General features: G+C 40.4%; 3 protein-coding genes and 1 long non-coding RNA gene across 8 annotated transcripts; all 4 read right to left on the reverse strand.

Annotated features, from left to right (window-relative positions):
- Positions 1-267: 267 nt before the first annotated feature.
- On the reverse strand, positions 268-8153 carry LOC112202319 (ABC transporter G family member 9). Of its 5 annotated transcripts, none has more exons than XM_040519407.1 (14): positions 7476-7503; positions 7217-7330; positions 7081-7117; positions 6360-6580; positions 6205-6279; positions 5962-6121; positions 5201-5454; positions 5031-5100; positions 4147-4215; positions 3880-3930; positions 3028-3117; positions 2128-2929; positions 1601-1944; positions 292-1052 (listed from the first exon to the last, which is right to left on the reverse strand). In XM_040519407.1, exons 4-14 carry the CDS (start codon positions 6446-6448, stop codon positions 399-401), a joined length of 2658 nt encoding a protein of 885 aa, XP_040375341.1. In that variant the 5' UTR covers positions 6449-6580; positions 7081-7117; positions 7217-7330; positions 7476-7503; the 3' UTR covers positions 292-398. The 5 variants fall into 5 exon arrangements, with proteins under 5 accessions (XP_040375344.1, XP_040375343.1, XP_040375342.1 ...); XM_040519406.1 differs by adding an exon at positions 7871-8153 and having other exon boundaries at positions 312-1052; positions 7081-7330; positions 7476-7604; XM_040519408.1 differs by lacking the exons at positions 5201-5454; positions 5962-6121; positions 6205-6279; ... (2 more) ...; positions 7217-7330; positions 7476-7503 and having other exon boundaries at positions 269-1052; positions 3028-3157.
- Positions 8154-10606: 2453 nt separating this feature from the next.
- Positions 10607-13116, reverse strand: LOC112166696 (extensin-2-like). Its single transcript, XM_024303577.2, has 2 exons — positions 11025-13116; positions 10607-10895 (listed from the first exon to the last, which is right to left on the reverse strand). The coding sequence occupies exon 1, from the start codon at positions 13055-13057 to the stop codon at positions 11051-11053; it is 2007 nt and encodes a 668-aa protein (XP_024159345.1). The 5' UTR covers positions 13058-13116; the 3' UTR covers positions 10607-10895; positions 11025-11050.
- Positions 13117-21747: 8631 nt separating this feature from the next.
- LOC121049060 lies at positions 21748-23656 on the reverse strand. Its single transcript, XR_005799234.1, has 3 exons — positions 23230-23656; positions 22568-22728; positions 21748-22057 (listed from the first exon to the last, which is right to left on the reverse strand). It is a non-coding gene; the product is annotated as an uncharacterized LOC121049060 (long non-coding RNA).
- Positions 23657-23873: 217 nt separating this feature from the next.
- Positions 23874-24777, reverse strand: LOC112166671 (vegetative cell wall protein gp1-like). The gene has a single exon (XM_024303541.2). It carries the CDS (start codon positions 24669-24671, stop codon positions 24000-24002), a length of 672 nt encoding a protein of 223 aa, XP_024159309.1. The 5' UTR covers positions 24672-24777; the 3' UTR covers positions 23874-23999.
- Positions 24778-25112: the final 335 nt, after the last annotated feature.

The raw sequence follows: 25112 nt of genomic DNA on the forward strand, positions 1-25112 counted from the left end.
ACTTCCAACAATTATGAGAAAACCTTATATTCCACGTTTTTTGGAGAATGAGTTCTAATTAAGGCGCCTTGGATAATTCAAACCGTTATTCATAATATTCAATCTCATAGTTCTCGAGTTGCATGCTGCAAGATCTCATTTGCATGGTGACCAACTAAAATCTCATTATGTTTATTGAGAGGCAGATTTTTTCAAATCTTAATCACAGGTGAAATTTTCATATATGATCACCGGGGAAGTTTTCAAATCTTGATCTCCATTGAAGTTTTCAAATATATATGTTGTTCATTAGAACAAAAGCTTTGTAAACAATTAAATTGTTAGCTTCACTTAGAAAAATGCATAAACTGATGGATAATCTTCATATAATCTAGGCCACTCACCACGAGTTTCCTGCCCTACATTATTTTCCTGTAACCCCAATCGACATGAGCAATTAGCCTGTAACCTACAAGCATGAAAACCAAAGCAATCACGGAGCTAAATTGTCCATCAAGCCCCACCATTTTTATAGCTGGATAATCTGCAATCACGCAAACTCCTCCAGCATCGTCACATGGATATGTCTCATCTGTCTTGTATTGAGACCCCAAGAAGAGTTTGTACGAGTAGTGAGAGAACGAAAGGTACTTGATCCAAGCTATAAATCTAGGCACCTGTTGAACATAGTATCCACCAACTAGAAGGAATGACAGCATGAAGACTGATCCAAGTGTCATGGCCACCTCATGGTCCATTGCCAAAGCACCAAGAGCAAGTCCTAAGCCTTGAGAAACTGAAACACTGAGTAACAGAACCAACAAGGCATGCAAGAAGTGTCCAATAGTGGATTTTAGGCCTGCTGACCAGTATGTTATTGCGAGGAATAGGGTAGGAAGAACAAGTTCCATGGGTAGGTCAGCGACAATCCTTGATATGAAATAGGAGGAAAGTCTGTAAGTGCCAGAAGACCGTTCCTTTTGGAGCATCTTGTGCTCTTGGGGAAATGTAGAGATTGCTTCTAAGAGAGGAAAAAAGCCCCAGAATCCGCAAATAAAGAAGAAAATCCCAATCTGTATACGCGCATATATAAGTAGCAAAAATTAGATTCTCAGTCAGATTTTCTCCATATATATATACTGAAATTATAAACCATTGCTGCTATTAGTTAATTCATATATATAGATATGTGTAATTATGTATATGCCCATTCTAGGCCCTCAAATTTGAAACTTGCACTATTACTTTGGCAGTCATATGCAGTTTGCACATCATATAAAAACAGCAATGAGATGATGGTAATCAAATCATTCAAACGCATAAACAGTTGTGAATTTTGTTGGTTCTTGGCAGGAATGATTCTGCATATGAAACTATGAAAGTAAAGAATAAACACTTTCAATCAGGTCTAGGCCAGGGGAGCTAGGTTTTGTAGATTTCAAATTCAATGACCACGAAATTGCATATTGAAAAGGGAAACCAGCTCAATGTTCAGGCAGATTCATTATTTCATTTCTATTCTCCAAGAATCATTCATGTCAAGAATCAGCAATATTCATATTTGTTCATTTCATTTCTATTCTCAGTTTAGATATACCTGAAGTGATTGAGGATTAATTACCTGGTCTTGTAAGTGGGAAATATGCGATTTCCACCATAGCAGGGCAGTAAGAAAAGAGACTGCAAGCACCTCAAAAATCTTGAGAGGAGAGAAGGACTCATGCTTCCTCTCCCTCACTCCTCTCCTCAACAACACACTGAATTGCTGCCACCATGTTGTCGGCCACCTCCCAAACTCCTCCTTACTATTGTCTTCTGGACCATTTGATAATTTATCTTCATTGAATTGTTTGCCTGCAAGTTCCTCCTTCAATTTCTCCGAAAGCCTCTCTTTATAGGCCACAACGATGCTCTGCATGTGATCATCCATGGAATCATTTGCATGCGCACCATCACTTGTCAACCCTACAAAAACATAGCATTCAATTTCTTACTTGAAACTTGAACCCAATGACCAAACTATCGAGTATAGAGGATCTAATAGATAGAAATTTCAACAAAAATATCAAGGAAATATCGGATTTCTATGAAACTATACAGAAGTTCTTGAGAGAACTTGTAGCATCAACTAAAGATATGCATGCATACCATTAGCAACGTCCAAGAGAAAATCAGCAGGATTCATGGGTACCGATGAGGCAAACCCAATGTCCGAAAAGTAGTCCATGACTGCAGAGACCTTGCCAAAATACAAAGCATTTCCTTCCGATAACAGCAACAGCTTGTGAAACATGTAAAACAGCCTACTGGAAGGCTGGTGTATTGTCATCACTATTGTTCTTCCACCACTGGCTAACTCAGACAATCCCGAAACGATGCATTGAGCTGTGGTGGAATCAAGGCCGGAGGTGGGTTCATCCAATATGAGCAAGCTAGGGTTTACAAGCAACTCTTGCCCTATGCTCACCCTTCTCCGCTCGCCTCCTGAAACACCCCTCAGGAACTCATGACCTATAATGCTGTTTCGGCACTGGGTTAATCCGAGTTGGGCTATAACCGATTCGGCTTGGGATACCTTCTCTTCCTTGGTTAGAGTGTTTGGCAAGCGGAGAAGGGCAGTGAAAACTAGGGTTTCGACCACTGTTAGATGGGGATAGAGAAAATCGTATTGGGAAACGAATCCAGTGTTTCTTTTCATTGCGTTTGATATGGGTTTGCCGTTGTAGGTTATGCTTCCGGCGAGTTGGCCACCGAGACGGCCTCCTAGTGCGGTTAGGAGAGTCGTTTTGCCACTTCCGGATGGACCTAACATGGCTAGAATTTCACCTGGTTCTGCCATTCCTGTCACACCCTTCAATATCACTTTCTCAGTCTCCTTGCTCCTCTGCGGCCATAATATTCCTTCTATTCCCACATTCTTGATTCTGATCTTGTAGATTACGTCCTCAAACTGCGTACAGATTATTTGTTTCAATCAATCAAACAGTGAAGAATTACAAAACAAGATCAAAGACCGATGAGTATATGTGATTTGATGATATGTTTTACCTTCAATGTGACTGGTCGAATCGATTTCTTAAAGACGGAGGGGGTTTCATCTGGGGAGCTTTTGTCAGTCTGTATCTCTAATTCCATCATCTGTTGCTCATTAGCAGTAACAGTACTAGAGTTGAGAGAACTAATCAAAATGAAGAGAAGCCGAATTTAGCTAGGGCGACTAACTAAAACTTTAGTGTTTAAGAAGTTTAATACAACGCAGTTTGTTGGACTACTAAACAAGTGAAATTTGTTGGCACTTGGCACCACTGCTACAAGTATTACATTGCAAGTTTTAGGGTAATCAATCAAATATCATCAGTGGGTTAAACAAAAAAATAAAAAACACATATCATCTTTAAGGATAGAAGAATGATCAAGGACTTCTCTATTTTGACGTCCAGGTAGAATGAGAGGAAGATGACATAGAATGCCAAAGAAGTATGGCAAACCAAATACATTCCATGGTCATTTTTTTATTTATCAAAATGACTTGAAACTCGGTTACTTTTATAATTTACAGTTATACTTCTCAAGTACACACGAGACTTAGAAGAACCCAGGCAATATATTAGACTTGCAAAGCCTCCCTTTACAAAAACAAAACTAAAACAAAAATAAAGAACAAGTATCATGAGTGGAACTGTTACTGAAGATCGTTCGGTACAATTTAATGGTTAAATGGGGTTGTATCATGAGTGGAACTGTTACTGAAGATCGTTCGGTACAATTTAATGGTTAAATGGGGTTTTATCAGGTGCTTCACCAACTTGTGCTCATTTTTTTAACAAAAGGAACGAAGTTACTCCAGTTTTCAGCCCTAAAGATCTTATCATTCATCCTGAAATAAGTAAATGATCTTACAACTTCCGCCTGTGAATGGTAACAGTTGTCATGTATTTGCCATAAACTAACCTGCAATGTAAAAAACCAGAGCAGTAAATATTAATAGTGGTCTGAGACTTGACTTAAATTGGTCAATCTTTACTGATAAAAAAGTAAATATAGCCAACTTACACATTTGTACATCATATATAGTGTGTATCTGCTGTCTATGTGTGTGTGTTATCCTAGATACGGTCATAAGATGAAGCTTAGTTTGTTTTACAGTTGCACAAAGGATAGATATACCCTGTCAAATCGTTCGTTGGTGTTTCTCCCGATCAAATGTATTATCCTTTTCTTCGAAACACTCCATAACTGTGAAATAAAATTATGTCAAAGCAAACTAGAATGTCGATACACATTTGATGAGTAATTGAATGATAACAACAATATCCAATACCACCAATAATATTCAATATTCTCAAAAAAAAAAAAAAATAACAATATTCAATACCACCACCAAGTGGTCTAAAACTGACCACCCCAGCACAATCATGGCATTGGTCCTGCCTGTTTAAAAGAATAAGCACAGGTCCATACTGGGCCAAATTATTTGGCAAGCTGTGTGCCCAAAAGTCCAAAACAACCTATTAAGCTCTGAATAAAAAGTAAAGAAAGAAAATTCCATTAAAATGACAGTCGTAAACTAACATTCCTAATATAAGCTTTGAGTGATGTAAATGAATGACAGTTGAGTAGGCAACTCTGTCCTTATCATACAATGATCGTGTTCTTATCTGAGTAATCTTCATTCATCAATTTCTCAACAAACAACTCATTGAATTCAATTACTAGTAAGCAGATTTAGCTTATAATAAACTACAATACTAAAAATCCCACGAGTCATGCCAGGCCTGTTTTGGGTGTAGGGGCAACAGAATTAAGATAAGTGTCAAAGAATCGTGCTATCATACTGTATTGAATATTGACACCCAAACTAGCAGGGGCTTCAAAGGCAACGTAAGAATTGACCTTGTGTTATAATGTTGTCCAAAAGTAACACCCTAACTAGAAGTGAGTTCAAAGGCAACATAAGAATCGAGCTACTAGCAGAAAGTATCCAAAATAAGGAGAACATCAACAAGGCAACAAGCTAAGAAGCTACCATTATTGACCAGCAGACCCAATACCTGTTGCAGTAATCCTTCTGGGCTGCAGAGATAGGATTCTGGTGTTTCACCATCCATCATTTCCAAGCAGCTGAAACAGGTATTCAGTATGTGAGAATTCCAGATCAAAACCACTAGACCTGAGGTTGATCAATGAACATAACACCAGCATGAACACTAAGATTTCTTACGACACATGCAAAGCAGCTCCATGACGAGAAAAAATTGAAGCAACAGGATCATAACCATCCCTCAGAGCAGTGTTGTAGTATCCAGCTGTGAGTTCAGCAGGGTGTGCTACTGTCTGGTACCACCAATATATTCCACCAATTTTAGCCACTAACAGAATAGAAGTTTGCTTGTCTTCTTGATACTTCTTCAAAATTTTGGCTGCCTTTGCAAGAATAGCATCTGCATGACCAAGCAAACTACCACTATACCATTCCTACAACGAGTTAAGCAACTGTTAGATCTCGTAAGCTCCACCATAATATTCAATCAGTTGGCATTTTAATGTTATTAAAAGTATTGCATGGTATAGAAGATTATAACCTCTTCCCCAATTATACCTCTGTAGTTGTTCTTGGTACACTAACCAATACTAACAAAAACAATTTTCCTTTTATTTATTTATTAAGCAAATGAAGTTACAATTCAATTTTCAGAAAAGATGATAGCATATATTGCAGGCTCAAGTTATTCACATCCACCTATAAATATGTTTTGCATGACCGAGGAAACACGAGCCCAAGGTATTTATAGTATAAAGTGTTTGCATTTATATATTCTATGGTAGATCCAGGATGAAACATGCATGAAGAACCAATTTAAGATGAACATTATATGGTCCATTGTACCCTAGGCTTGGATTATGCAACAAAAATGATAATAATAATGATAACAATTGAATACATTAAAGTAGAAGAGCAGAAAACTTCCATCGGTTTCATACAAGGAAAAAGCACCCATAATCAGAAAGAAAGCTTTCCTCTCCCTCTTCAAAGAAAGGAGCTCCAGATGGAAGACTATTGTAATAGCCAGCATTTGGTGGTCCCCCTTCTCCCCATTGAGGCTTCCCTTCCTCACATGCGGCCATCTTTAGGTTGTCCAGCCTAAAAGGGATACAAGGCACTAAATAGTGAACATCAAACATCAACCAAATTTCCAGCAGATATTGAAATAGTTTTTAACCTACATGTACTTGTCATAGCACTGGAACTCGCCAATTCCAGGGAACTTCCATATACCATCACCAAAATGTGCAGGATACCTGCGGGCAACACTCCATAAGAAACTGTTGTACTGGCTTTATACTTGTAGTTCTAAATTTCTAATATAACTGTAACATACCTAAGTTCACCAGAAGGACCAAGACCAACACAAATTTCTTCTATGACACTTCCAATATGGGATTCAAATTTCTTAACAAAACTGGTCATAAAATCTTCATAACATTGAAGGGCAGTCCGGCCACAAAACAGAGGAAGGTTATCAACCCCTAGCGTAAGATAATCATCACTTGAAAACCCATTTTTGTCTCGATAGTATATATGCTTATTGCTGTCACCAATCTGTGGGGTGGGGAGCAAAAAAAGGAGCATCAGGACTCAGCTTCTCAATCTAAATTCAGGATTTCAACCAAGAAAAAAAAATGTAAATGCAGGATTCAAACTAAGTTGCATGCAATTATTGGAAAGTTAAAGTTTTTTCACAGCCCCTTACTGTGCTAAAGTTTTGTGCACACCAAAGATGAAAGGAAGCATGTCAATAGGAACTCAGTACCATAGCATATTAGCAAAGTGGTTTCTGGTAGATGCCTAACCTTTTCTTTCTATTTGTGTGATAACTTACTAGAGTTGATACGGGGGATTATGAGGGTTCTAACTATCTAATAACTTTGACATCATAAGAAAAAACTTCTAGTCTAAACATTCAAATGGATTATTATTTTCTTCTTATCTCCTCTTCAGTTCAGGACAATAAGTGGATTTTATTTTAAAGAATACAAGGACTTTGCACGTGGATAATTTCATAATGATTTGCATGAAATCAGAATAGCAAAGTAACAAACCTGTGTGATCCAAAGCGGAAGACTTACACCCCCATTTCTGCAAGAAGAAGAGTTTACATTTGAGTGAAAAGACAAGGCAACATGCACCTTTAACCCTGACTCAGAAATCAGCTCAAATAGCTTTTCATATAGAGACCAGTCATATGCAAGGGGAGAGAAACGTTCTATGATTCCCCACCAAACCTCAACTGCAATTCCATGGACACCTGCCAACTTGAGTGCTTTTAGAGATGCAGTTAAGGCCTTGAGTCTGAAACAACAACAAGTTGAGCAACATCTAAATATCACCAACAAAACACAATGGAACAAAAAAGTAAAATCTAATACTCAACTTGACCTCATCAATCACTCTCAAAAACTCATTAACATTAAAAGGATAAGACAAATTCTTTTACCTCCTAATCCTTGGAATCCCAGAACCATCTATGCAGAATGCATCAACAGGCATCATCACATATATGGGAATTCTCTTATGTCTCGTAGATGACAATACCGCAGGCCTTGATTTCTCTTGTGCACTCGTGCTATAATACACAGTGTCTAATTAGCAACCATTGTAGTAGCATCACACACACACACACACACATATATCAACTCATTCATACAAGTATATCCTTTCCAATTTGAACTTTCAGAAGCAAGAAGAAATCACAGTATTTCAAGCTTTGGGTTTTACTTTGTTGACATTACCCATTAACAGCAACCAAACTGAAACTGAGCCTGGCCTTTCAAATATTGAGTAAACCCAATACAAGAAATTAACACACAAACTGGAAATGGGAAATGTCACCTGAGAAGGGTGAGTTTTCCGGCAAGAGATGGGCGGCGAGTGAAGAGAGGAATTCTGGAAAGGTTTCGGAGATTGGAGTGCTTGGGTTGCCTGAAGCGGAAACTCCTCCTGGCTGTGCATTTGCAGACTACTCCAGCATTCTCAGCCATTGCCATCGATCAACAACATGCACTAAAACAGAGAGCTCAGACCACTTCTGTTCTACTGTTTTTTACTTGTAACTAATACCCTTTTTTTTTTTTTTAAGATAGAATCAAATAGATGGACTCCATTAAGGGATATACTGGTGAAATGGTTAAGGGACACTTCCTATAAAGCCCTCTTTTCTATAGAGTATAAGACTGTTCCTCTTAATTTTTTTTTATTTTTCATTTCTTTTTAGACTCTTCATTCTTTGTTATATAAAGTTTATTTACCTAAAATACTCTTCTTCTTTATGAAACTTGTTTAATGATTTAGGATCGGGGCAGGTCACGTTATACTATATCACACGTGTATCAACAAAATACATTTTCACTCAATTTTGCCCCTAGTTACCTTTGGGGTCTGAGCCCGCCATGTCGCATTATAATAAAGCTGTATCACATGTGTATCATCAAAACACATTTTCACCCAATTTTGCCCCAAATAACCTTCAAGTCTCGGACTCACCATGTCATGTTATATTAAAACTGTATCAAACTAAAGTTGTATCAACTGTATCTCACCAAAACACATTTTTACTTAAATTTCGACAATTGCTCCAAACAGTCATGTAACAACAACTCTTGAAGTGATGAAGAAGTCGACGAAGTAACCCTACCTTCTAAGTGATCAATAATTTGTAAAGTAGTGGGATAATCACAATGGAGGTGTAAACTCATCTCAATGGCATTCTCACAGAGAACACAAGTTTGAGAAGCAAATTAGCTCTAGATATATCAAAAATTCACAACAAGTTTTCCAAGCGTAAAGTTTAACCTTTCCGGGCACTTTGCACTCCAAGAAAGTTTGTAGAAAGAACGATCAACATCTGAACCGGAAGAACTTGATGAAGCCAACATAGAAGCATCAGAACATCCTGTACAACCTAGCTCATACACACTACTAACTGTACACAACCCTTTTGCATCATAATGCCAGACAATTATATTTGATCAGAAATTTTACGAGCGCTCAATGGAATTAATAGCCATAATAGAGTCAACATCGATCAATCCTCTTGAAGAAAAAGCGAAAGAAAAATAGACTCATTCCAAGTAGTATTATTAGAATCAATAATAAGCTGTGAAACAAATTGTGTACGTAGACTCTTTTACAGCTTTTAGTTACTGTCTGATATTTCTTTTAGTTACCGAGCAATTGTAGATCTATGTTTTTATTTTCTTTTTGTTAATTTCAATTGTAATTGGTCAATGGTCATGATATCTACATAGTTGTGAGCTGCAATGTAAGAGAGCTAGGGGCAATTGTCCACTCTCTTCATCTTGAATCCACCCTTGGATGTATATGAGATTGTATAGATAGTGATTCTCACTAGTAGTAATCAGGTGTATGGCCATAATTAGACTGCAGTGGGTATTGGCTTTTAGCCACAACTAAATTGTCCCTTCTGTCCGACGTTGGATACCTCCGAATTGAAATATCTTTCCATCGCATTCTGGACAAGTAGATCATTATGTCTAGTTTGGCACATTGTGAATTGTTTCGTGTCTTCTGATAAAAATAGAATAGAAGGAAAATGCATTCTCTTTTCGAACCATTTTTCTACTGTGCTGATCAAGTTTTTTGCTTTGTGTAGACCTTCTTTACGACTTTTGGTCAATATGTGATCGTTTTTACTATCTTCGATACTGAGCCATTCATTGTACATCTATGGTTTTTTTGTTTTTTTTGTCAATTTCAATTGTAATTAGCTAATGATGACTGCAATTTAAGAGAGGCAGAGGGTAACTGCCCACGGCGCACCCTCGCCCACCTTGGATCGGCCACTAGTACATGTGAGATACAAGTAGTGATTTTATTTTTACTTTTATCGTGCCCTCTGATGTGTTGTCATTATGTGTACTTTCCCTCGTATTGAATTATTTCAAGTATTCCACAAAAATAATGTAAAAGAAAAAGACATTCACTGTTCGAACCATTTTTCTTTAGGTAGGTTTAGACATTCTGGTGATCAAGTTTTTTGCGTTGTGTAGACTCTCTCACAGCTTACCCTCAATGAAAAATTCTATAATGTGTTAACGTATGATATGCATACAATTGTCTTAAAAATAGTAAAATGAATCCTCAAAATAGTAATATTAATCCTCAAAGTGATAACATGTGTCCTTAAAGTGGTAAATTTTCTTAATTACCACATGAGTCCTCAAAATAGTAATATTAGTCCTCAAAGTGGTAACATGAGTCCTTAAAGTGGTAAATTTTCTTAGTTTACCGTATGAGTCCTCAAAATAGTAATATTAGTCCTCAAAGTGGTAACACAAGTCTTGAAGTGGTAAAAATAGTTGATGTATGAAAAATGTTAACATACCATAGTTTTACCCTCAATTAATATGTGATTTATTTTCATATCTTCGGTTAATTCTCCATTGTAGCTTTTACTTTTTTTTTCTTTTTTCTTTTTTTGTTAATTGCAATTCAAATTGGCCAATAATTAGGATATTAACATAGCTGTGAAATTCAATTTAAGTGTGCTATGCAATTACAACATACAGTTGATTGTAGAACAAGGTATTGTTAATAATATAGCTCCAACATGTAATTAATATATTAATTTCAACATTTTGATAAAACATATAGGAAAATAGGAAATGAACAATGTTGTCCAGTTGATCACATCAAAATTCAGGGCATGTAACCAAAAATGACTAACGTATAGAAATCATGTTTAACAAAAAAAACATATATTTAGTGTAAAGCTGCAAAGCACTCTCTTGTTATCAAGCACTGTTCTGGTTCCATTTTAGATTGACCAGATGTAAGCAAGTCATCATTAGGATAGAACTCTCTCTTGCAGCCATTATTTGTTTTTCGAATTTATAACCTGCAAAATGCAAAGCAATATACGTTAGTAAACAAATAATGCAGAAGAATTAGATACTTCCAGTCAAACTGATATGCGAATGATACCAAAAGAAACGCATAAAATACCATGTAGTTGAAGGACACTTACACAAATGGAACAAAAACTGAATTAGGTTAGTAATGAGTTGGTGGTGGAGGAGATTTGTAATAATAAGGGTTGGGCGGTGGGGGTGATGGTGGAGGTGGCGACTTATAGTAGTAAACTGGAGGAGGTGAAGGTGATGGTGGTGGTGGTGATTTGTAGACATAAGGAGGAGGGGGCGATGGGGATGGAGGAGGTGGGGACTTATAGACATAAGGAGGGGGAGGTGACGGAGACGGTGGTGGTGGTGACTTGTAAACATATGGTGGGGGTGGTGATGGAGATGGAGGAGGAGGAGACTTGTAAATGTAAGGAGGAGGAGGTGACGGTGATGGTGGTGGTGGTGATTTATAAATGTAAGGAGGAGGTGGAGATGGAGAAGGTGGTGGCGGTGATTTGTACACATAGGGAGGGGGAGGTGATGGAGATGGAGGAGGTGGTGACTTGTAAATGTATGGTGGTGGAGGAGATGGTGATGGTGGTGGTGGTGCCTTGTAAACATATGGTGGGGGTGGTGATGGAGATGGAGGAGGAGGAGACTTGTAAATGTAAGGAGGAGGAGGTGACGGTGATGGTGGTGGTGGTGGTGATTTATAAATGTAAGGAGGAGGTGGAGATGGAGAAGGTGGTGGTGGTGACTTGTACACATAGGGAGGGGGAGGTGATGGAGACGGAGGAGGTGGTGACTTGTAAATGTATGGTGGCGGAGGAGATGGTGATGGTGGTGGTGGTGACTTGTAGACATAAGGAGGAGGAGGTGAAGGAGATGGTGGTGGAGGTGACTTGTAAATGTATGGTGGAGGAGGTGAAGGTGATGGTGGTGGTGGGGACTTGTACACATAGGGTGGAGGAGGTGATGGGGATGGAGGAGGTGGTGACTTGTAAATGTATGGTGGTGGAGGAGATGGTGATGGTGGTGGTGGTGACTTGTAGACATAAGGAGGAGGAGGTGAAGGAGATGGTGGTGGTGGTGACTTGTAAATGTATGGTGGAGGAGGTGAAGGTGATGGTGGTGGTGGGGACTTGTACACGTAGGGTGGAGGAGGTGGTGACTTGTAAATGTACGGTGGTGGAGGAGATGGTGATGGTGGTGGTGGTGACGTGTAAATGTATGGTGGAGGAGGTGAAGGTGATGGTGGTGGCGGGGACTTGTAGACATAGGGTGGAGGAGGGGATGGGGATGGAGGAGGTGGTGACTTGTAAATGTATGGTGGAGGAGGTGAAGGTGATGGTGGTGGTGGGGACTTGTACACATAGGGTGGAGGAGGTGGTGACTTGTAAATGTATGGTGGTGGAGGAGATGGTGATGGTGGTGGAGGTGACTTATACACATAAGGAGGAGGAGGTGAAGGAGATGGTGGTGGTGGGGACTTGTACACATAGGGTGGAGGAGGTGGTGACTTGTAAATGTATGGTGGTGGAGGAGATGGTGATGGCGGTGGTGGTGACTTGTAGACATAAGGAGGAGGAGGTGAAGGAGATGGTGGTGGTGGTGACTTGTAAATGTATGGTGGAGGAGGTGAAGGTGATGGTGGTGGTGGTGATTTATAAATATAAGGAGGAGGTGGAGATGGAGAAGGTGGTGGTGGTGACTTGTAGACATAAGGTGGAGGAGGTGAAGGAGATGGTGGTGGTGGTGACTTGTACATGTATGGTGGAGGAGGTGATGGTGATGGTGGTGGCGGTGATTTATATATGTAAGGTGGAGGTGGGGATGGAGAAGGTGGTGGTGGTGACTTGTATACATAAGGAGGAGGAGGTGATGGAGATGGTGGTGGAGGTGACTTGTAAGCATACGGTGGGGGAGGCGACTTATACACATATCGTGGAGGAGGAGGTGATGGTGAAGGTGGAGGAGGGGACTTGTAGTAGTACGGAGGTGACTTGGACTGGTAAGGTGGTGGAGACTTGTAGTGATAAGAGGGTGGTGGAGGTGGAGATGCATAAACATAAGGTTTATCATCACCACCAGCAGCTACACTGGTGGCTATAAAGCATATAGCCAATGCATACAGCAGGCTTGGCCATAGACTGGCCATTTTGAGCAAAACTGCAGAAGACTGAGACCCCAACAATTTGTGACTTCTATGGCTTACAAATCCAAAGACTATTTGTGAATGAGAACTAAGGAGACGTTCACAGCTTATATAGTGATTCCTTCAATCTCCGAGACTTTGTTTAATAGTGTTGAAGGAATATCGATTTAGTGTGCCTTATCAAACTAGGAGTAGCAATAGGAGAGAAGGTTCTAGATTTCCCAATCCTACACGGATTGGTATTCCTTGTAACATTAGAACTAGCACTTTGTAATCCCTATATATAGGGCTCCTATTCTCAATAATAAGAACACATCTCTCTCATCAATATCTCTCAAATACATTATACTTAAACACGTTATCAGCACGACTCTAACCACAAAATCAGCACGACTCTAACCACAAAACAGAAAACCAAAACTCATTCACAAAGCAGCCCCTAGCCCGAGCTAGCCGAGCCTTCGCTGCAGCCCGAGCACCCGTGTGCTTGCAACCTTGCACAGCAGCCCCTGCTGCCCCCTCCCTGCAGCCCTGCGTTCCAGCCTGCTGCCACCGAAGCATCCCTGCTGCGCAAACAAGCCAACGCACACCCACTGCATCTTTTTCCCGTTCCTGTGCACATCCGTCTTCTTGCAAGCCTCGAAACGTCTAGTTCGGAAGCTCAGATCGAAAAACTTTCTTCATCAAAGTTGTTCGTCTCTGTCTCTTCCATCTAACTCCGAATTTCAGCCTTATCGGAGTCATATTGAGATCTGTACACCAATCGAGGTACAAGCTGTTCAGAACAGAATCTGCTCCGAATTTTCACCAAGTAAGTATTCAAAAGAGTAAGTTTTGAAGTTCCTGTAATTTCAGAATTTATATTCCTTCTTCTTTTCTCGGGGACTTGAAAACCTCCCTTCTTCTACATCCCACCTTTCTTATAACGTGGGTTCGATCTTTGAGAAAAGCGGAATCGTGGGGATTCACGCAATTAACGAACTAAGAGCGTTCGTAAGACTTCGGACTAAGAGCGTCCGTAAGCATCGATTAACGACCATATAAACATCATTGTTTCGGTCTAATCCAATTATTCTTGGAAATCGATTTCTTGGTAGCATAGCTCGGAAATCTTATTTAGTTTTCGTGGAAGCATTGACTCCGAAACTAACTTGTTTTTGTTTCATCTCTCGGGATGTCAAACACGAACAAACTCGATTTTGTTCCATTGGATTATGCAGGCAAAGGATATTTATACTGGGCCATTGACATTGCGACCCATCTTACTGCCCAAGATTTATTGCATACAATCCAAGAGCTTTGTCCTATAGAAACAGCTCCAGACCCTCAAACTGAGAAAGATAATTCCAAGGCACTTGCCTTTATGAAACGTCACATGGATAGTGACCTCCAGTTTGAGTTCATAAATGAGGATAGCGCTATAAAGCTTTGGCAAGCGCTTCGCGAACGATATGGCAATATTCGTGACTCCATCCTTCCGAATACAGAAGCAGAATGGAACGATCTTCGCTTCTCTGAATTTGACACTGTCATGCAATTTTATTCGGAAGCTCTCAGCATCAAAGCAATGATGCGTCTCTGTGGAAAAACAATCACAGAAGACCAATTGATTGAGAAAACCCTCAATACCTTCTCCGTCTATGCTATGAGGTCCTCTGACTTATTCCGGACTCATGTAAATGCAAGGCGAATCACAAGTTTTCAACAGCTTATTGAAGCTATGGTCACTACTGAAAGACATGGCAATGAACTTGTGAAAAGAAGATTTGATAGGCTTCAAGATAGCTATCAAGAGCATCGTCCTATGGCTAGAGAAAGTCGCCATCGACGTCATGATCCATACGATCGAAATGCTCAAGAAGGTAATCGCTCAAGGCGACAATCCCACGACCGTAGGAGGCGTGATTTTGAGGGAAATAGGGTTGGAAACCATGGAGCCAACGTTGGCCATGGGCACCACTTTCCAACGCCACCAGTCCTAGGGACTATGCATATTGCGCCAATGCGCCTCAATCAAGGGAGAATCCTCTTTATGGTGTCTATTTCTGATATGGAACGTCTGATCAATGGACCTGAATTTGCAATGTACCTACGAAGGTAGTCGCATCATGGTGATCAAGACTTCGAGTTCACAAAGACTTTAAATCTGGCGATGAAGACAAAATACCGCAGATTTTTATTTATAGTCTTTTATTTTTCCAAGAATTATGTCATGGCAATTATGCCTTATATCAATAAAATGACTTATTGTATTAACTCTTTCCCTCTAAGCGTACTCAAGAGTACTTGTGATGTCTAGGCAAGGTTTGATCTGAGAGAACGGTTTTAAAAGTGAGCAACGCTCCACCAAAATCTCGCCTTACCTTACCTGGTCACAACTAAATTGAAATTACCGAACGGATAGAGTGACTACGATTTGTCTACGATTTGATTTTTATATTGGATTAGATTATGGTCACGAAACTTTGGTGTCATCATTGGATATTATTAATAAAGTATCGATTTATTTTATCTCATGTCGTAGACATGTTTTTCGAACTTTATTATTTTAAAGATATAAGAGCCAATAGTTTTCATGTGGAAACACATTGTGAGAATGGACAAGAGTTCCTTTGCATCACCTCTAATGACTACGGACATAAACGAGTATTAGAGAAACTTATGTGTCGATCTAGTGGGTTGTATGCAACCACTATTCGAATCATTGAATCCAACCATGTCATGAGAGATGATTTATGGGATTCCGACACATATAGGCTTTGGCACGACCGTTTGGGACACCCAGGTCGTGACATGATGATCCGTATATTAAAGACTTCACCCGGACATCCCTTTTTCAGAACGAAAGGAAGTAAAACTCGAAATTTGGATCAAGGAGGAGCACCTGCGCCTCACGGTGCCTTTCCCCCTCAAGTCCGGCCATCCCCGGTCGGCACCGCCATCCCCCTGCGGCCCAAGGGTGGCTTTGACGCCACCCCTGCTCCCTTGACTCCCATTTTTACTTCTAAGGTCCATTGTGACTTCATGGCTCAACCAAAATCCTCATTGGTTGTTTCCAAAGCCCATCATTCGTTCTACAAAGCCTGCTCTTTAGCAAAGTTAGGATCGAGACCATCCTATGCAAAGGACACCAAAGAAAATATACCATTCTTGCAAAGAATCCAAGGTGATATTTGTGGACCTATTCAACCACCATGCGGACCATTTAGATATTTTATGGTGTTGGTTGATGCATCGACACGCTGGTCACATGTCATGCTATTGTCCACAAGGAACGCTGCATTTGCTAAACTCCTAGCACAAATAATTAAGTTACGGGCTCACCACCCTGATCATCCCATTAAGTCTATAAGATTAGACAATGCTGGGGAGTTTACATCAAAGACTTTTGATGATTATTGCATGTCCATTGGGATTGATGTTGAACATCCTGTTCCTCATGTTCATACCCAAAATGGTCTCGCAGAAGCCACCATTAAACGACTACAAATGGTTGCTCGAGCATTGGTGATGCGCACCAATCTCCCTATTTCTGCTTGGGGCTATGCAATATTGCATGCAGCTGTGCTTATTCGTTTGAGGCCCACTGCCACTCAACCCTTCTCTGCGTCCCAGATGGTTACTGGGTATGAGCCTGATGTCTCACACTTACGCATATTTGGGTGTGCAGTCTATGTGCCTATTGCGCCGCCACAGCGCACCAAAATGGGTCCTCAAAGACGATTAGGCCTTTATGTTGGATATGATTATCCAACAATTATCCGCTACATAGAACCCTTGACAGGCGATCTCTTTACCGCTAGATTTGCGGATTGTCACTTCGATGAGACAGTCTTCCCGTCGTTAGGGGGAGATAAGAACATCAATGTTCAACAGGAACGACAGGAATTGTCGTGGTCTGTTCCCACTCTGTCTCATCTTGATCCCCGAACCGCACAGTCAGAAATTGAAGTGCGGAGAATTCTCGATCTTCAGAACGTAGCAGATTCGATGCCTGATGCGTTTTCTGATATCGCTAAAGTGACGAGATCACACATACCTGCTGCAAACGTGCCTGCAAGGATTGATGTCCCTAAAAGTAGAGGACATGACGCCAACTCAAGAATGCATGAGCATGGCGCCAACGTCCCATCTCTCAATGATGGTGACGTTGTGGCTAGGCCCACGGCTCCCGCCAAGAAGCGCGGGAGGCCGATAGGTTCGATGGATTCTCGCCCAAGAAAGAAAGCGAGTTCGGCACAAAATAATCCATTAATCATCGATGTAAATAATCCATCTCATGAGAATATTCCGGATTATGGTTATGTCCAAGAGACATCATTGGGGGACGCTCCAATGTCAGAACCAACTCCAGAGAATAGAGAGATCTCCATAAATTACACTAGTGTACATGAGATGATGGATAGAAATTCTATGGCGATTGATGATGCATTTGCATATCATATTGCAAAAGGAATCATAGAATATGATGATATCGAACCTCGCTCTGTTGAAGAATGTCAACAAAGAGCGGATTGGCCTAAATGGAAAGATGCAATCCAGGTTGAATTGGATTCACTAACAAAGAGACAGGTATTTGGGCCTGTAACGCAGACACCCCCAAATGTAAAGCCTGTTGGCCATAAATGGGTCTTTGTTAGAAAGCGTAATGAGAAAAACGAGGTTGTTACATACAAAGCCCGCCTTGTGGCGCAAGGTTTCTCACAACGCCCTGGAATTGACTACGAGGAGACATATTCTCCCGTAATGGACGTTATAACGTTCTGCTACCTTGTCAATTTGGTAGTTTCCGAAAAACTTGACATGCAGCTTATGGATGTGGTTACAGCATATCTCTATGGGGATCTAGATTCAGAGATATATATGAAGGTTCCAGATGGACTTCAATTACCCAAATCAAGTGGCTCTAAACCACGGAGCGCGTTTTCAATAAGATTAAAACGCTCACTATATGGATTAAAACAATCCGGACGGATGTGGTATAACCGTCTAAGTGACTACTTGATTGGGAAGGGATATATTAACAATGAAATATGCCCATGCGTGTTCATTAAAAGAACAAGTTCCGGATTTGCAATCGTAGCAGTTTATGTCGATGACATGAACCTAATTGGAACTCTAGATGAGTTGAAGGAAACTGCTAAATACTTGAAATCCGAATTTGAGATGAAAGATCTTAGGAAAACACGGTTTTGTCTCGGTTTAGAACTCGAGCACCGTAGTGATGGAATCTTGATCCATCAGTCTGCATATACTCAGAAAATCCTAAGGCGCTTTAATGAAGATAAAGCAAAGCCTACGAGTACTCCCATGATCGGCCGTAGTCTTGAGCCCGGAAAAGATCCGTTTCGTCCAAGGGATGAGGACGAAGAACCATTAGAGGCCGAGGTGCCCTATTTGAGTGCAATAGGCGCATTATTGTACTCAGCTCAATGCACAAGACCGGATATCTCATTCGCAGTGAACTTGTTAGCTCGACATAGCTCTGCGCCAACACGCCGCCATTGGATTGGTATAAAGACAATCTTTCGATACCTAAGAGGTACGATTGATATGGGCCTATTCTATCCCTACAGAGAGAAAAGGAATGACGGAAAATTGGGATTGGACCCCAAAAGGCAAAACGCCCCCGTCCATGGAATGGCCGCCGGCCATGTTGCCGCCGCCGGCGCCGCCACCGCTCATGGTGGCCGGCGTTCTCCTATCTCCCTCCATCAAAACGACAATGATGTCTTGATGGGTTTTGCTGATGCAGGGTACCTCTCTGACCCTCACAAAAGTCGCTCCCAAACTGGTTATGTCTTTACCATGGGAAGCACTGCGATATCTTGGAGGTCTACAAAACAGACCCTTGTTGCTACTTCCTCAAATCATGCAGAGATTATTGCTCTACATGAAGCTGTACGTGAATGTGTATGGCTAAGGTCCGTAATTCGACACATTCAAGGAAGTTGTGGTTTGAAGTCTACCACAAATGAACCTACATACATTTATGAGGATAATGCAGCTTGTATTGAACAAATGAAGTTAGGTTTCATCAAGGGCGACAACACCAAGCATATATCGCCTAAGTTCTTTTATAATCAGCAACAAAAATCACTTCTAAAGATTGAAGTGAATCAAATCCGATCAGAGGATAATGTAGCGGACTTATTCACTAAGTCGTTACCTAAATCCACCTTCGAGAAACATGTGAAGAGCATCGGATTGAGAAAGTTATCCGAACTCCCACGATTATAGCAATCAGGGGGAGATATCGACATCAGGGGGAGTTATGATGTCTACATGTTCGATCTCGAAGAGTGAAGGACGTGTTGTGCTCTTTTTGTCCTTCGACCAGGGTTATTTTTATCCCACAGGGTTTTTGTTACCTGGCAAGGTTTTTAACGAGGCAACGGATGAAGCGTCACCACCAAGTTTGAAGCGGCACAAGGGGGAGTGTTGAAGGAATATCGATTTAGTGTGCCTTATCAAACTAGGAGTAGCAATAGGAGAGAAGGTTCTAGATTTCCCAATCCTACACGGATTGGTATTCCTTGTAACATTAGAACTAGCACTTTGTAATCCCTATATATAGGGCTCCTATTCTCAATAATAAGAACACATCTCTCTCATCAATATCTCTCAAATACATTATACTTAAACAAATAGTATATAAAGGTTCCAACCTGGAACAAACCAATAATTAATAAAGTCGCTGCAGATTTTCCCATTTTCTTGTTTTCTGACCAATAACAGTTGAGTAATGGGATGCCACTAACTTGCACCAAAGGTCTTCATGCATGCATATGTCTCTTGAAACAGTCTAAATTGTTCCTGTAAAACTGAAGTCAAGGAATCAAATTAGATCATGTATATTTAAGTGGAAAAATAGACAGATTTGAAATAGAATTTCTGAACACTTCTGAATTTGTAAGAGGAAGTAGGTGAGGTTAGGTTTGCTTAGGAACTTTCCAATGGTATAAGGAATGTAACAACGTCGATGGGCGGGTGTTTAAGTAAAGTTTAATTTCCTCCAGTCAACAGTTTTACACCTTCAATCTTAACACACATTTGGTACGCTGTTGATCTTAGAGAATACTTGATAGTTTACTAATCAGTATAGTTGCTAGATCATTATCAATGAAGTTTAGACAGCCAATAATCCATTTGGCAAACTTACCAAATACCAAATACCTATATATGTTCTTGTTCTTTTGAAATTTTCTGGTCATTGTTGTTATAGAATATGATCTCAAGCTGAAGAGACTGAGCTCATAACACCAGGTCAATTGCCTGGTAATCGTTCAATAACGTTTAAGTCTGACATTGTCCTGGTTATTTTAATTATGTTTCATGATGCATATTAGTTCTAAATTACATACTAATTAAATGAACTGAGAAGAATAAAACTAAGTGATTGTATGTTTGAAACTTTCAATTGTCACAAATTTTTAATGTCGTATTGCATGACCTCTAATTTCCATCAATAATGATAACATATTAACCTTGCTAGTGGTTACATGCAATTCCTGTTGAAAAGATAAAGTCAATATGAAGATTTGTATTTGGATCCCTGCCCAGTTGGGTATGGCCTGCAAAAAGAAGGTTTTTGTTTTATGTTTGTTGTTTTTCTTAATCATACCTGATTTCAATAGTGTATAATTAGGTCTTAATCATATAGTTACTCTACCCTGCCATTTGGCTACTTTTGGGCCATCTTAAATCAAGAGCACTTGCATCAAAGTAACATTAGCAAGATTAACCTAAGATGTTCTCCACGGATTGAGTTCTGCATTAGTTTCTGTTAAAAAAAAAAAAAAAATGAAAAGTCTAAGATCTTCTCCCTGCAGCTAAGAGCCTTAATCATATCCCACTGAATACAATGATACTTGCATCGATCTATAGCAAAGGTGATTTCAGTAGCACATAGCCAGCGGAATTACCTCTCCTGTCTGTTACTAATGATAGCTCCTGAACCTCCCTTCTTTTCCAATCCTGAGCTTGCATTAAGCACCTTCTCACCGTCAAATGGAACATCTTCTCCCCAGGTCCAACTCTGTGCCCAAAAAGATGTTCTTTCCAAGCTTGTAAACTGCAGTCTGCACTAAACATAAAAGTATGACCCCAGATTGTTCGATCATAAGGGCACCTCCCTGGTCCTCCCATAGGGAAGTTCAACTCGGCTCCCAAATCAAACCTAGAACAGCCTTCTTGTGGGGATAGACTCCTACGCTTAGCCAGACTTGCAGCGAATGGCAAGATAGTATCCATGTAAACAGCTCAATTTTATTAGGCACATGCAGCTCGATTCCATGTACTATATAGGGGTAGGAAAAACACTACTTCTGGGTTGCCCAGCTAATCTTCCTTCTTTTCTGAAACTGTCAGGGCCACTCAGTAGCCATAACACACATTTAATTCTGCCAGATTTGTCAAAATGTAACACAAGTCTCTCTGTCTAGCACTCATCAGTCATCACCTCGTGAAAACAAAGAAGGATTTTCCAGGTAAAATTAAGATGGAGAGATTGCCGCAGATGGTGTCCCGTGCTTTTGCCTTCAGACGCTTACCATTAGGCAATAAGGTTGCTAATGATCACTTGTAGAATTAAAAACCTAAAAATGCACATTCCATTATTTGGTCTTATCAATGACACAACGTTAAAACATTCTTATCCAATCCAGGATTCACTATGAACTGTACATTACTAGTGCTTGACCCTGGAATACATAATAAGGATATACTAACTCAAAATTCCACACAGCTCATTCAAGCATCTGTTATTAGTAACCGTTGACAAACTCATTTTCCCCATCTTGAGAGGATAAGCAAGCCAAAAACTGTCAAACATGATGCAGCCACTATAGAGACAAGCAGCACAAATGCATAAACCAACTAGGAAATTTAAACTGTTTTTGGATCCTCTCTAAGCCTTTGTCCATTACAGGTGCCAGTGCAGCTGCTCCAGCTACTTGAAATGGCCTAGTAACATTATTTCCCATCCCACATCAGGTGAACAATCTGCAAATGCCAGAAAACGATATTCACAAAAGCACAAATATCTTTCAGAAATGCTGAAAATAACTTCTTTGTTTCCTTACAAGATTTAAATTGCCAGCAAGGTAAAAGACTTAAATTAGATAACAGTTTTATTCTCTGCAAAACAGACCCTTGTACCAAAACAGACCTCTGATATGTGTTGTGCAGACTGCAATCAAGCACTTGAACCAAAACAAAACTAATGTAACAAGTAATAAGTTTCTTCAATTTACCAACCCACAGGCATTAGAAATTTAGTTAAATGTTTAAACTTTTTAAAAGTAACCTGTTTTGGACTATATTAAGACCATGCCATAGTTCTTTTGAATCAAGATGACATGTTAGGAGAACAAGTTTTCTGATTGGCATATGTATGTAAACAGGCTGTTTTATAAGGCCAAAAAAAAAAGTCACCTAATCATACCACCTGACTTGAATTGATTAAAAAGTGTAAAAGAAACAAATTGCAGTAAAAGATTGAGCATCTCTTACCCCTATAAGGGCCTTGATATTGGCAGCAGGATTCTTTCCAGTACTTTTCTCATACCCCAGAAATGCAAACACAAAAAAGGAGGTGTACGTAACCGCATCAAGCAGCTTACAGCTGCCAAGCCAAGCTTTGCAAGTTTTGCACTCATTTCAGCCGAATTCACCTGCCAAATATGTGAAGCGTGAGAGAAAGAAATGCAGATTGTATATGACTATGCTACTGTAGAGGAGGTAAAGATAAGCACTCTCTTGGTTGCATTTATTTCCATATATATTTCTTTTGTCAAATAATTTCATACTTGTAGTTTTCATTTTGCTTTAGATTGATAAAAGCCCACCTCATTTTGATTTGAGATTATCATTCTTACTTTCTATTACATAATTCAAAGAAACATAGAATTGACATCACCTAGTAGTAGTAGCAGTACTAATACTAGAATATTCTCAGCAACCAGACACAAATACATATCCCATTGTAAAGCTAAAGAGGAAGAGCTATAAAACTTCTATTTTCTCCAGCCAATTGTAATTTCATACTTGTCCCGTTGTAATTTCATACATATCCCATTGTAATTTCATACTTGTCCTTCTGCTTCTAGCCAAAGTACACAATGACAAGAAATAGAAAACTCCCAAAACACAGAAAGAGGGGGGAATTTAAGTACCTCCAATTGTTCATAATCGTTTGAAGGGAAGTTGTCTGCTGCTGCTCCTTCACTGAGGGAACACTTGACTGAAAGAGTGGGTTTTCGAAAGCAATGTTGGCTTCCTCCATAAGAATACAACAAAAGGGGTCGACCGGGTTGCTGTTGAACTCTTCTTCAAGTGCTTGGTAATGGTGTTCGTATGGGTTTGGTGTCCTGGGAGGAAATGGGTTGGTGAAGAAGAAAATGGTATCGAGAGTGCAAACCAAACCACATCTTAGATTTCACCTAGTCTACTACTAGTACCAGTAGATAACTGGAGGTTGAAGGAAGACCTGTGAGCGGTAACCATTGCGCCTGAAAATCTTTTTCCAATTTTCCATGCTAAAAATTTCAGTTTCTATCAAAGATTCATCATCAAAATATAATGGGAGCTTAAGAATATGGATCATCACATATGGCATTATGCAATTGAAGATTGAAGAATTTTCTTTAGAAGAAACGACAAGTTTTTAATTCCATCCTACTTATCCGATAATGTTAATGAGATTTGAACATGTGACATTCACGATATTTGATTAATCTAAATAACCAATAACCCAACTTGTGCAATTTTCTTTCTTTTGATTGTGCAATTGAAGATTAAGAACTCACGAATTATGATATAGTATATAAAAATAAATGAATATATGATTGAATGAAAAATGATCCGAAATACAACAGTGAGTACTAGACGAGATACAAGTCTCTAAGAAATAAATATAATTGAGAAAAATCTAAAGAGAATGAATTTAGAGAGCCAAAGCGACGCAGATAGAGAGCCCACTCAAAATGAACCCAACTCCATACTTGGGCTCCGAACCCGACGTATCATCACTAGCGGGACTCGCCGCCGCGCCCTCAGGCGACAGACCCGCCGGCGTCGGACTTGGTGGGCTACTGCTCGACGGGAACATCGCCGGCGACTCCGACGGGGTTGCAGACGAAGGAATGCTCGACGATGATGGGGTCGCCGCAGTCTCGGGAGTCTCTGCAACCGGCGGAGCCCCAGATGGGCTTGACTTCGGAGCGCTCACCGGAGTCGCAACGGGAGAGGCCACAGTCGGCGGCTGCGTGGCCGGGGCTTGAACCGGCGACGACCCATTTGCGGACGGGCTAGCCGCTGGAGAAACGGGTGACGCCGGAGGAGGAGTTGCCGGCGAGACGGTCGGCGCGGCGGCCGGAGGAGTCGAAGTTGGTGGAGAGGATTTTGGGGAAGCCGCAGGCGGAGGAGAGTGAGTCGGAGGGGATGCCGGAGGAGAAGCGGTCGGAGTAAGTGCCGGAGAAGCCGCGGGAGGAGGCGTTGGAGGCGGGTTTGCGAGTTTGGGAGCAGGAGCAGGAGCCGGCGCATTGTCTGATCGCACCACATGGAAATGTGACAGAGAGAAAACCAATATAGAGAGTAGAGATAGTTTCATCATCATCTTCGGAGATTTGAGTGTCTGTGATTGTGGGATTGAAGAATGAATGATTGTAAGGGGAGAATGATTGTTGGTGTGATTTGTGGAAGAGAGAGAGAGATTGAGGAGGGGATTTATAGGGGAGGAGCGTTATGGTGACGGAAACTAAACGTTGTGAAGGTTTTAGAAAATTGGTTCGAGGGGGGAGGAACAGAAATGTGACCGTTGGGTGGTTACGGGCTATAAGGGGTAAAGTAGCCGTTGCTTGACACCATATCACTGCCTGCTGCCGGTCAATTTGTCGTTCAATGAGCGAAAGATTCGTGGTCATAGGGGAACAAACAAAACCTCCAGACTGGTAGAGGCTAATGCGACTAACTGTGGATTTTTATGTTCGAGTATCGCACCAAAACAAACTTTGATTTTCGTCGTTTAATAATGTTTTGGACTTTGAAAAAACTAACT

The sequence above is a fragment of the Rosa chinensis genome, chromosome 5 (genome assembly GCF_002994745.2).
Source record: "Rosa chinensis cultivar Old Blush chromosome 5, RchiOBHm-V2, whole genome shotgun sequence".
Taxonomy (NCBI): Eukaryota; Viridiplantae; Streptophyta; class Magnoliopsida; order Rosales; family Rosaceae; genus Rosa; species Rosa chinensis.

Coding starts and splice junctions, on each gene's coding strand:
- LOC112202319 (XM_040519406.1), bottom strand. CDS start 8,025: ATGGCAATGGCTGAGAATGCTGGAGTAGTCTGCAAATGCACAGCCAGG. Junction 6,581..7,080: donor TTCCGCTTTGGATCACACAG/GTTTGTTACTTT, acceptor CCCACCCCACAG/ATTGGTGACAGCAATAAGCA. Junction 4,216..5,030: donor CAGAAGGATTACTGCAACAG/GTATTGGGTCTG, acceptor TTTATTTCACAG/TTATGGAGTGTTTCGAAGAA.
- LOC112166696 (XM_024303577.2), bottom strand. CDS start 13,057: ATGGCCAGTCTATGGCCAAGCCTGCTGTATGCATTGGCTATATGCTTT.
- LOC112166671 (XM_024303541.2), bottom strand. CDS start 24,671: ATGATGATGAAACTATCTCTACTCTCTATATTGGTTTTCTCTCTGTCA.